The 12,953-nt window shown below is 37.0% G+C and overlaps 1 protein-coding gene across 1 annotated transcript in view; it reads left to right on the forward strand.

Moving 5' to 3' along the window:
• Positions 1-2,725, forward strand: part of CTLA4 (cytotoxic T-lymphocyte associated protein 4) — an 82,854-nt gene extending 80,129 nt beyond the window's left edge. Inside the window, exons 7-8 of the mRNA XM_044667486.1 lie at positions 206-315; positions 2,621-2,725. Coding sequence (XP_044523421.1) covers positions 206-315; positions 2,621-2,725 — 215 coding nt within the window. The remainder of the gene's footprint in view (positions 1-205; positions 316-2,620) is intronic.
• The last annotated feature ends 10,228 nt before the right edge of the window (positions 2,726-12,953 follow it).

Raw genomic sequence — 12,953 nt, forward strand, 5'->3', positions numbered from 1 at the left:
AATGATTACCATCTTGGGGCTTTGGAAGGGAACTTAGAGCCAATATTGTCTGACCTTCTCATTCTGTGGGTGAAAAGTGACGTGATTTGCCATAGCTAGTTAAAGAAAAAGAAGGGATTAGAACCCAGGTCTCCTGACTTCAAGTCCAGTGATCTTTTCACCATGCCAGTCACATAGAGATTTTGTTTCCTCTCTTCTGTTTCAGATCCTGAACCTTGTCCAGACTCGGATATCTCTTTCTGGATATTGGCTATAGTCTGCTCTGGGCTATTTTTTTACAGCCTCCTCATCACAGCTGTTTCCTTGAATAAAATGGTGAGTATTACCTTCCCATACTGGGCTTCTCTTTTTGTCATATCTCCATCGGCATAAAGGCCCGATCTGCCAATGCTCAGCGCTGAATTTAAGGTCTTTGAGGTTGAGGAGTCAAAGAGGAAGGGGAAAGACAATGGTAGAGAACCAACAAGAAAGCGAGAAGCAGCTACTGGAGGGTTTAGGGATGACTCATAATCTAGATCAATGTGTTCAACACAGCAGTGTTTGTGTGCTTCAGGAGTGTTTCATTTTGACTAAAAGCTGGAGTAAGGCCACCTGGCTGCTTTGCTTCTCACCTTTATTTGTAATGAACTCAAATGACTAGTCCCTGAATATCAGGCTGGCTTTAGGCAAAGGTGGGAGACAGAGAAAAGGAACCAAGAATGGGGAAAAGCATTTACCTAGTGCCTATTCTGGACCAGGCATTGTGTGAAATAATTTATAATTATGTTTTCTTTTGCTCCTCACAACAATGCTATTATCCATTTTTGTAATTGAGGAAATAGAGTTTAAGTGACTTGCCTACAGTCATACTGTAGACTGGTCTGAGGCTAAATTTAAACTCGGATCTTTTTGTTTGGGCCCAGTACTCTTTCCACTGCACCACCTAGCTGCCAAAGCACTGTGATAGGTGACTGTCCTTCCACATTTTTGTGCCCCACCCCTTATCCTCCATCAATGGCCCAACTATGTACCCCCCCCCAACCATATGCTCCCAGCCTTTCTATGGTCCAACACTCTCACATTAAAAAACATTATTTTTGGTGGCAAAGATGGGTTAATGAGGAGAAGGTATGTTTTCTTTTTGAAAATAGGTCTTGGTGATCTTTCTGAGGCTTTGTGAGGTCCATCACTTGTTTATAATACTGACTGTCTAATTAGGAATGAAATGAAATAAACTGTTCCAAGGCTTCTTTATCTGGAATCTATAAACCTTTGTAGATCTCTCTCTCTGTCTCTTTCCCTCTCTCTCTGTCTCTTTCCCTCTCTCTCTGTCTCTTTCCCTCTCTCTCTGTCTCTCTGTCTCTGTCTCTCTCTCTCTCTCCCCCCCTCTCTCTCTATCCCTCTCTCCCTCTCTCTCCCTCTCTCTCTGTCTCTCTCTGTCTCTCTCTGTCTCTGTCTCTTTCTTTGTCTAGTGTATGTGTATGAACTTGGAATAGAAAAAATACATTTTATTTTTTACTGTTTATCTTTTTTTTTTTTAAAAACCCTTGTACTTCGGTGGAAGAGTGGTAAGGGTGGGCAATGGGGGTCAAGTGACTTGCCCAGGGTCACACAGCTGGGAAGTGTCTGAGGCCGGGTTTGAACCTAGGACCTCCTGTCTCTAGGCCTGACTCTCATTCCACTGAGCTACCCAGCTGCCCCCTTTACTGTTTATCTTAAGTTTAGTATTTCCTTTAGGTATTTGAAAAAAAATCTGTTAAAGGGCCTATAGGCTTTCTCAGCAACTTATGGTGTCCATGATACAAAAAAAGTTACAAGCACCTACTCTCTTCTAGTCTCTCCCCCATCCAATTTTAGACAATCATCTACTGACTTTCTTTAAGACTCAACTTAAGTAACATATCCTTCAGGAGATCTTTCTCCCCCATCTCATTTCCTCAACAGTTAGTAATCCCTTGCAAGGTTATTTTCCAACTATTCCATATTTATCAGATAGGTACTAATTTATGTATGTTATCTCCCCCATTAGAATACAAATTCCTTAAGGGCAATAGCTATTTTCCTTCTTTCTCTGTATCTCTATGCCTTAACTTAACACCATGCCCATCACATAGTAAATGCTTAATAAAGTCTTGTTGATAAATATATTATTGAGTTTTGTCTACTTTTCTTGTCACATTCTACTATCACACACACACACACACACACACACACACACACACACACACAGGACAGTAGAATAAACTTAAGGTGATGGAAACTAAGGAAGAGAGAAGTAACTTGGAGGTGACAGATTAATTGTGAGAACTAACTAAAAATATTTAATTGCTCTTCTAATTCAATAGACACTGTTGCAGATACATATCAGCCAATGGTCATTGAACTGAGATGAGAAGAACCAAAGAATTTAGTGTCTCTTTTTTCTGGCCTCTTTAAATTTCCTTACCACACATCCAGTCTTACAGATGGAGATGGTTCTCATTTTACAGAGATGGAGGAGGGTTCCTTTTCTAACTGTCCCAGTATTAAAATCACAAAGAGATCCTCATTTTAAGACTTGTCCACCATATATTCTAACTACTCCAAAGAAATTTCTATATTATACAATAGCAACTTGTTTTCTCTCTTTCTCTTTTAATAGATAAAGAAAAGGAGTCTTCTGACTACAGGAGTCTATGTGAAAATGCCTCCAACAGAACCCGAACATGAGAAGCAATTTCAGCCCTACTTTATAACTATCCACTGAGATAATGGTGGTACAAAGACAGATGGCTTTCCAATTGCAAGAGACACTGAGATCTTCACTTTCACTGTAACCTGCTTTTTAAAAATGGAGGGAGGATAGAGGGTTGATTTGAATGTGGGAGGATAAAAAAAAAACACAAACAAACCTCTAATTAAAATATAGTTGAGTATAGATAAGTATTTGAAGAATTAAAATCCAAAAAGCAGAATGTCAGAAAAGACAATATTTCTGACATCTCAAAGGCAATATGAATAAAAAAGATCTGTCCAGGAGCAAAGCAAAAAAAAAATCTGATGATATAGGTTGGTGGATTTAGGTTAAGGTAATGTATGAAGGAGGGAGGGAGAGGACTCCTGTTCATCCTTGTATTTTAAATATGCTAAGCATGTATCTGAACAAAATTATCTTTTCAAGATTAGCTATTATGTTGTCTTTTTTTTCCTTTACAAATGTTTTGTTACATGAAGATTTAAAAAAAATGCAGTCAAGTGGTTCTATTTAAGCCAGGGATTTCCTCAGTTGTATCAGTTGTATTGTACCAATATGTGTATCCTTTATATAGTCTGTAGCATTATGTGCCAGGTAGGGAAAGTGCTAGAGTATCTGCTGATCAGTTACATTCAAACACTATGCGACAGTCTTGCCTCCTACTGACTAACTGAGAAGGCTGTTGGTCCATGGCTCAGGACACTAATGAACTAGGAAGGGAAGAAGGTCATTTTACCACTAACTGAATCCAGATGAAATAGTAGTAGTTTTCTGGATTCCTATAGAAAGGCAAAGTTCCCTTGGCATGATAGGATTCAGGGCATTGAACACTGATTCCTGACTACTTTCATTGGCTTCCAACTTAAGTCAAAGCTAGTGATGAGCAAATCCTGACTCAATGCAGTACAAGGAAAAAGCTCATTCTAGAAGTCCTGCCAGGCCCATTTTCAGGACATCCCATGTCTGTGGGACAGAAGATAAACATCTATCTAGCAACAAGGCAGAGAATAGTTGGCAATTGGGAAGGGCACATAATGTTTCTGAAAGTGAACACTGTTCGAGTGTTTTTAAACTCAATATTTTCCATGAAAATGTAAACAATATGTATAATATTTTAATTAAAGTGTTATTTGTTTACCAGAACTTGTTTATTCTTTTTTTTTAAATTTCAACATGTTTTCATAGTAGAATTCAAACTAAGAATGAGAAAGAAATTAAAATTAAAAAAAAAAGAATATAATTGGGACAGCTAGGTGGCCCAGTAAATAGAGTATGAGACCATAAATCAGAAAGACTTATTTTCCTGAGTTCAGATCCAGACTCAGACACTTATTAGCTATGAAATAGAGTCAGAATATTCCCAAGTTTTATTACAACCCTCATTTCCATATTTGAGATTATGAGGAACCTATGGACTTCATTAGTCTTTGGGAAGCCCATGTTAACAAGAAGGTAAGTTATATACCATATCATCCTAATATAGGGAGCAAAAAGGGATTTATTGAAGCTACTCATATTGCTTCATGAGAGCTCATTGTTAACTTTTCAGTGTGAGGATTTTCACCTTGGAAATCAGCAAACTATAAATCAGGATTTGATTTCTTGTTTTGTTAATTGCTTAGACTTAAGTAAGTGATGAAGAGAATGTTAATAAGGTAGATTAAATGACCTATGGGCATTTTTTTTTTGGAGAGGCGGTTGTTAAATGCTGACCAGAACACCCTAGAAATAAGCTTTCTATTATAGATCAAAAACAGAAAAGAGAATGAGAGGGAAAGGCTGATGGCAATGAATAAGGGAGGAGTAACTATAGCACTTGATTTCTACTATTGGCCAAGACACACTCTCTTCTGCTATCCAGAGGGTCCCCTGAGTATTGCATTCTCTTTGTCTCTGCACATTTGTTCACTGGTCCCCAATTTCCCTCTTCCTCAGCCTATCAAAATCCTATCCAATCTGCTAGACCCATTTGGAGTCTCACTTCTTTTAGGAAGCCACCTTGGAAACTGAAGGCCAGACTGATATCTATTCATTTATTATCTGTAAAACACATTTAACATTTAACTATAGTTCTGTTGTATTGCTTTTCATTTATTTCATCTGTGTCAGTGATGGTGAATCTGTGGTACAGGGTGTCAAAGATGGTACATAGAATGCTCTCTTTGGGCATGTGGCTGCCCCCCACCCAGAGTTTGTTACTAGAAAAGCAGAGGGATTGAGGTGGAGCTGCTCACCTTCCCCTTTCCACCATGTCTGATGACATTTTTTCACATCACCAGCTCCTCCTCCCAGAAGTCCAATGGGAGTGCACGGGGATAAGTGAGCTGCTCACAGGTGACAGAGCTGGAGGAAAGCAGAGTGCTTGGGCCACTCCCCTTCCCCATTCTACACTTGCTGAGGACATTCTTCACTTCACCCTACCTCCACCTACCAACTCAATGGGAGCTTACCCTATGTGGGGTAAGGGGGGGGCAGGGCATGCTGGGCACTCATTTGGGGGGAAGGGACACAGCACATGGTCTGGGGGGGTGGGCATGGCACTTGGTCTGGGGGCAGTGAGGGTGGGGCCTGGTACTCCATCTCTAAAAGGTTCGCCATCACTGATCTATATATTTTTTTCCTCTGCCCAACTCTATTATAATCCCTTTGATGACAGGAAATGATGTAATAGCAAGAGCCTGGATTTGGATTTAGGAAGACTTGGATATAAATCCTGTGCCTTCCTGACACTGGCTATTTGACCTCAAGTAAGTCATTTAACTTCCTTAAGCCTCAGTTTCTTCATCTGTAAAACTGGGAATAGTTATACATAAAGTACCTATCTCACAAGGTTGCTGTGAAGATCAAATGAGATAATGTATGTAAAGCAGTTTGCAAATCATAAAGTGCTACATAAATGTCAGTTATTATTATTATTGACAATATTATTAATATATACTTCTTTGGTATATCACATAGACCCCAGCATCCATCTAGGCACAAAGCAGGATTTTAATGCATATTTGTTGACTTGTTTGGAATTATTATGGCATTTGTGATAATTTAGTCTGTTTTAACCATAAACTCTTTATATGTAGAGTCTTGAACATAATTTTTCACAGGGAAATGTTTATCACTATACATAATAATAATGAGACACATTGATGTAGCCATTAAGAATAATAACTGAGACCTTGAGAGCAAATAAGGCCACCAAGGGAGAGAATATATAGAGAAGAGAAAAGTGTCAAGAACAAAGCTATAGGGTACATGTATCCCTATGGGATGGATGATGATCCCACAATGAAGGCTAACTAGGAGCCATCATACATGAAGATAATAGGAGGAAGAACCAGGGAAAAGAAGAATAAACAAAGCCAAGGAAAGAGAGAGGTTCTAGTAGGAGATGGTGGACAGGTTTTAAAGCTCTAGCAATGTTGGGAAGAATGAGAGCTGAGAAAAGGCAATCTTATTTAGTGGTTAGGCTATAGGATTATAGATTTTTTACTGGAAGGGGACTTAGGCATCATCTAGTCCAACTGCCTTATTTTATAGAAGAGGAAACTGAAGTTTGGTGATTTCAAATGGGTTGCCAGTCACACAGGAATTGAGGGGTATATCTAGGACTCAAATTCATGTCCTATGATTCCAAATACAGTGTACTTTCCACTTTAATTGTTGGTAATCTTGGAGAGAGCAATTTCAGTTGAGGGGTGGAGTGAGAAGCCAGAGAAAGAGGGGCTCCATGTGTGATGAGGGGAATATTGTAGAGATTAGGTAGGCCAAAGGGAGGCAGAATAGATACCTCTATCTTCTTCCTCTGACCTTCTCAAGAAAGACTTTCATTCCTGCTAGGAGAGGAAGCCACAGGCTTCCATTCTGGGGTTTGGGGCCACAGGCTACCACTCTGCTATCTTCAAAAGGAGATAATACCAGGTAAGAACTATATATATCTACTCCCTTAGATTTTATTTGTCTAGGGGAAATAATCAGATTTGAGCTAACTTAACAATGTTTTTTGAGCTAACTTTAGATTATATTTTCACTTTGAGGACCAAAAGGACCTCTAGATGTAGATATTTATCTCCAGTGTATATATCCTTTACCATCTTGATACCAGTTTGGTAATGAATACATATAGAAAATAAACCCATTTGTCCAAATTATGGCAAAACAGAAATCAGAGAAGGTATTCAAAGACGATATATACCAGAAAATACAGAGTGAAGAAGCACACTAGGAATAGGGACAGGATGGAGACTACCCATTCTCTTCATGTCTTCTCAGAGTCTTTCCATTTAGCTACCTAAAATGGGGTTGGCCTTTTCTATTTTCTCTCTCAAAGCTGGAAGCCTAGAACACCTGAATGACGAATCCCCAAAGGTGGGGGACTGACTGAGAACTGAAGCACTCTTATCTCATGACGACTCCGTCCTGTCTTCTTATTAAGGGCAAGGCATTCATCTCCACAATATATAGAGAGTACCAAGCCAATGGACCTTGGGCCAGAGGTTACATTTGAAAAGCATAAAGTCCATGTTAGAAATTATGGCATGTATGAATCCTATGAAATGGTGACAATGATTAGAATTTGGACTATTTGAAATTACTTATGAAAAACATGGTAATTGCTTCCAGCCCAATGGAAATGTGTAGTCTGAATTTGAAAAATGCAACCATTTCTGAGGATTAATAATTCTCTTTGTACAGAAATAGGATAGAGAGAATAAGAGGGTCAAACAAAGGTTTTTAAAAAAGGATTAGGAAGACTTGACCATACCTGCATGAAGCAGAGAAGAAGCAAATACTGAAGATGAGAAAGATGATGGTTGATGGGCAAGACTCTGGAATGAGACAGGAAAGGATGGGATCAAAGGATAAATAGTAGAATTTTGTAATAGGATGGGAGTTCTTAACTTTTCTTGTATCATGTTGTATCATGGTGAAGCCTATGGACCCCTTCTGAGGACAATATTTTTAAATGCATGAAATAAAATACATAGGATCATAAAGAAAATGAACTACATTAAAATATAATTACCAAAATATTAAAAAAATTAACATATAAGTTAAAACCCATTAAGATTGTTTCTTCTTTAGGGAAAGGATAAAAGGAGAATATAGTAAAGATGTAAAGATTTCAGAGGTATGGATCAGAAGAAGGATTTCACAACAAAAATCTTCAATTTTCTCAAAGAAGTAGGAAGTGAGATCAATTGATGAGGGAGTGGGGAGTTAACTTTAAGGAGATTTGAAATAACTGATATGATGAATGTTATAAGAGTTTGGGAAAATTTTCAAACAGTTTATTAAACATCAGTGAGGATAAAGAGAATCTTAATGTTGGAAATGAATTCAGAATGCCTTCTAATCTAGTGAGTGCCTGAACATACTATAAGAAGATATCAGTTTTTAAAAAAATTGCACACATATATATTAATTGCTGTTGTTTTCCTTCATTTTCAAGGAGGACTAATGACATAGGGTTATGACTTGACTTGTTTGTGAATTGGATTTAAGTGAGGCAGAGTAATCAAAAGTCATCATACTCACTCTCATTTCCAGAATCATCTAAGTCCAACGGCAAGACAAAACTCAGGATGACTTGAGAAGGCCCAGAATACAGTGAATAACCATGGCATCTTTGATGTCTGACCAAGTTCTAAGCACTCCACAGCACCTACTTCAGCCACCTCCAAGGCTATTGGAAGAAATTGTTCTCATCTGCCCATTTCATCAGGGGAACATAGAATGCCTATGATAGACATACCTAGTTAGGCATATGCCTGGGGTAGACACTTCCCTAACCTCACTGAAAGGTTCAAAGCTTGTCATTTATGCTCAACCAGGTTTAGCCCATCTGCTGATAATGTTTACTGGGGTGTGGCTGCTATCTATGCAACAGCATCTTATAGTTATAGGTGACAGTTATGGCAGGTGGACACCAAAGATGGATAAGCAGCCCTAAAAAGGGCTCAGGCTCCCATACCAGAGGTACTAGTCTTCCCTGAACATTTCATACATCCTGGTAATCAGGGTAGAATGAAATGGGAATAGTATCTTCCTTTTTCTAAATACAAGGCTTCTCAATGAAGTATGAGTCACAGTAACTTTTATTTTCAATTTTTATCTCAGCAGTTAACACAGAGCCTGCCACACAACGAGCATGTAATCTCTTGGATGTTTTCTTTTTCCACTTGCATAGCCACAACTTTACAGACCCCCATTAACTTTCACCTGGAATACTGTAATAGCCTTCTTTTTAAAAAAATATTTATTTTATTTTTTCAAAAACCCCTACTTTTTGCCTTAGATTGCTTCTAACACAGAAGAATGACTAGGGCTAAGCAATGGGGGTTAAGTAATTTGCCCAAGATCACACAAGCAGGAAATGTCTAAGTTCAGATTTGAACTCAGGACCTTCCATCTCTAGGCCTGGCTTTCCATCTGTTGAACCACCTAGTTGCCCCCTGCAGTAGCCTTCTGATTGGTCTCTCCTCTTCAAGTTTCACTCCATTCCAAAGCTTCTATATTCCATTGACAAAGGGATTTCTCTCAAGCACAGGTCTAATTACACCATTTCCTTACTTAATAAACTCCATTGGCTACCTTTTACTTCCAAAATTGAATATAACGTTCTTTGTTGTTTAAAGAAAAATAAATTGAATCAGATTAGGCAAAGAAGTAATACGTTTATCTCTTTTTGAAGATAATATACTGATTATATACATATACGTTATATAAAATCCTAGAGATTAAAGTAAAAATTAGTTGATACTATGAATAATTTAAGCAAAGTAGCAGGATATAAAATAAACCCCATAAATGATCAGCATTTCTATATGTCAATAAGAATGTCCTATAAGGAGAGATAGTAAGAGATAATCCATTTAAAATAACCATAGATAGAATAAAATACCTAGGAGTATAACTGCCAAAATAAACCTAGTAACTATACAAACATAATTATAAAAAACTTTTTATGCAAATAAGTCATATTGAAATAATTGGAGAAACAGTAATTGTTCTTCAATAGGCAGAGCCAATATAATTAAAATGACAATCCTATCTAAACTAATCTCTTTATTCAATGCCATTCCAATGAAATTACCAATTATCTTATTGAACCAGAAAAAAATGATGACAAAAAATCATTTGGAAAAACAAAACATCAAAAATATCAAAGGAATTAATGGAAAAATGTTAAGGAAGGAGTAGCAGTACCAGATTTTGAACTATATTATAATGCAATAATTATCAAAACAATCTTATACTAGCTAAGAAATGAAAAAGTAGATCAGTAGAACAGAAAGACACATAACAACAAATGGTTGCAAATGATTATAGTCACCTTGTGTTTGACAAAAAAAGATCCAAGTTTTGGGGATAAGAATTCACTGTGAAGTGTGAATCATACTTTCTTTGTCTAGCATCAGCAACTTTTAAATTCATCAACAAAAAATGAAAATATCCCTACTTAACCCTTTGTAAGTCATCAAATAAGAGAATTAACAAGCACTTGGAGACATAAGAGAATTCATTCTTGAATTCTTGGAGAGCTCCACCCTTTTAACCCAATCAATTAGAAACTTGTGAATTCTTTGATATGAGTGGACACCTTCAGAGGATGAGAGGTGTGAATCCCACAGACACTGCCCTCCTAGGTAGTGTTAGTCAGTTTGGAAGCTGTGATTGGTCCCTGGGAAGAGGGGAAGGGACAAAAAGGACTATAAAAGTCCTAATCTTCGTCCTTAGTTGTCTTTGACTGGTGACCTGCCTCTTGGAGGTAACTTGGGACTTGGACTGCCTCTTGGATGAGTGAGCAGCCTTCTTGGAGGAGGCCGTGTGGATGGAAATCTGGGTCCTCGGGTTGAGGGTTAATAAGCCCTGCCTGGCTGAGTCAAGCATCGGAGCAATATTTAGTGTGATAGGGTAGATATCTTCTCTACCCTCTTTTTGCATTTCCCTACTTTCACTCTTTCCACCTCTTTGTAAATAAAAGCTATTAAAAGTCATTTTGACTTGAGCTATAATATTTTAAGTCAGCGACCACCATATTATTTTAAAATTCTCACATAGTTAGTCAAACCCTTAATTTTAATTCCTTATACACTATTTGGTAACAGTTATTGGGGAAACCAAAAAGCAGTCAGACAGAAACTAGGTTTAGATCAATATCTAACACTAAGATAAAATTTAATAAGATAAGATCAAAATGGATACATAAGCTAAGCACAAAGGGAACTATTTTAAGCAAATTAGAGAACAAGGAATATATTACCTATTTGATTTATGGATAGGAGAAGAATTAATGAATAAACAAGAGATAGAGAGCATTGTGAAATGTAAAATGGATAATTTTGAATACATTTAATTAAAAAGGTTTTATACAAATAAAACTAATGTGGCCAAGATTAGAAGGAAAGGAGTAAGTTGGGGAAGATAGAGGTCATATCTAACATATACAGAGAACTTTGTCAAGTTTATAAAATTATGAGCCATTGTTCATTTGTTAAATGGTCAAAAGATGAATAAATAGTTTTTGGATAAAGAAATAAAGCTATGTATAACTATTTGAAAAAACCCTCTCTAAATCATTATTCGTAGAGAAATGCAAATCAAGAGAACTCTGCAATATCATCTCACACATAACAGATTGTATAAAATGATAAAAGGGCAAAATGACAAATGTTGGAGGGTATGTGGGAAAACAGGGACACTAATACACTGTTGGTGAAAATGTGAACTGATCCAACCATTTTGTAAAGCAATTTGGAATTATGACCAGAGTTACAAATGTGTGTATACCTTTTGATACTACAATTCCATTATTAGTTTTATTTCCTAAAGTGATCAGGGGAAAGGAAAAGAACTTATCTGTCCTAAAATATTTATAGTAGCTTTCTTTGTAGTGGCAATTGAAGGGATGTCCATCAATTGGGGCATAAACAAGTTGTGTGCCATATGATTGTGAAGCTATATTACTACACTGTAAGAAATGATAAGTAATTGAGGAAAAACATGGAAAGACCTATATGAAATTTTGAAGGATAAAATGCATAGAATTATGAGAACATTATATATAGCAGCAGAAATATTATTTGAAGAATGACTTGTGCATGTCTACCTCCAGAAAAAGAACTGATAAGTACAACTGATTAAGACATAGTTATATATATGTATATATATAATATATATGTATATTAAGTATATATGTATATTATATATATTAAAGGAGGCATAATTTGATAAAAAGATATCTTTTTATCAAATGATGCCTTCTTCAATTGGGAGAGGTGAGAAAGGGAAGGAGTTAACTAAATATTTTAATGTAATAAAAAAAAAACGAAAAAAACCCTTCCATACCAAGCCTCTTCCTTTTACCTTCTTAAACTGTCCTCCTCTCCATGCATTCTAAAATCGAATTTCACTAATCTATTTGTGGTTCCTTGACTACATATCTCATCTCTTAAATCTGTGACTTTCTACTGTCTCTTTGTTTCTCTTATCTGGAGAATTTCTCATCTCCTTATGCCTGCCTCTTAGCTTCCCTGGCTTCCTTCAGGAATCAGCTCCAGTATCCCTTATGCAGTAAGCTTTTCTGTTCTCTAGAAAGTAATACTATCTTTTTAACATTACCTTCTATTTACTCTGTACTGAATATATTTTTTATGTTCCTATGATTTTTCATGTTGTCTTCCCTTATCAAAATATGAGTTTTTTAAAGACAGGGACTTTTTTTGCCATTTTTTTGCACTTCCAGTGCTTAGCACATATTATGCACTTAATTGTTGTTTATCCTTCTTTTTAGAAGAGGAACTGTGACATCATGGAGTGTTGTTTTGATTTTTGAATGAATTGGATTTAAGTGAGGAAGAGTTGCACAAAGTCATCATCCTCATTTTCTCTTCCAGCGTCATCAAAGTGCAATGGCAAGACAAAAGTCAAGATGACTGATGATGGTCAGTGATGCAGTGGATGACCTTGGTGTCTTCAATGTCTGACCAAGCTCTAAGTGCTCAACAGTTCCTGCTTCTGTCACCTTAATGGCTATTGGAACACATTGTTCTCCACCAGGAGAAATCTTCACATGCTTGGGATGGAGATCCATCTAACTCACCAAGGTCTGTTGGTTACCATCCACTTGGTTTAGTCTACCTGTTAAGACAGGTTTACAAAAATGTGACTGCTTTCTTTGCTATAGGTTTTTGGAGTCATAAGTGAGAAGTAGGTGATAGGTAGACACCAAAGGCAAATGAGC

This window comes from Gracilinanus agilis, chromosome 3 (genome assembly GCF_016433145.1).
Source record: "Gracilinanus agilis isolate LMUSP501 chromosome 3, AgileGrace, whole genome shotgun sequence".
NCBI classification, from domain to species: Eukaryota; Metazoa; Chordata; class Mammalia; order Didelphimorphia; family Didelphidae; genus Gracilinanus; species Gracilinanus agilis.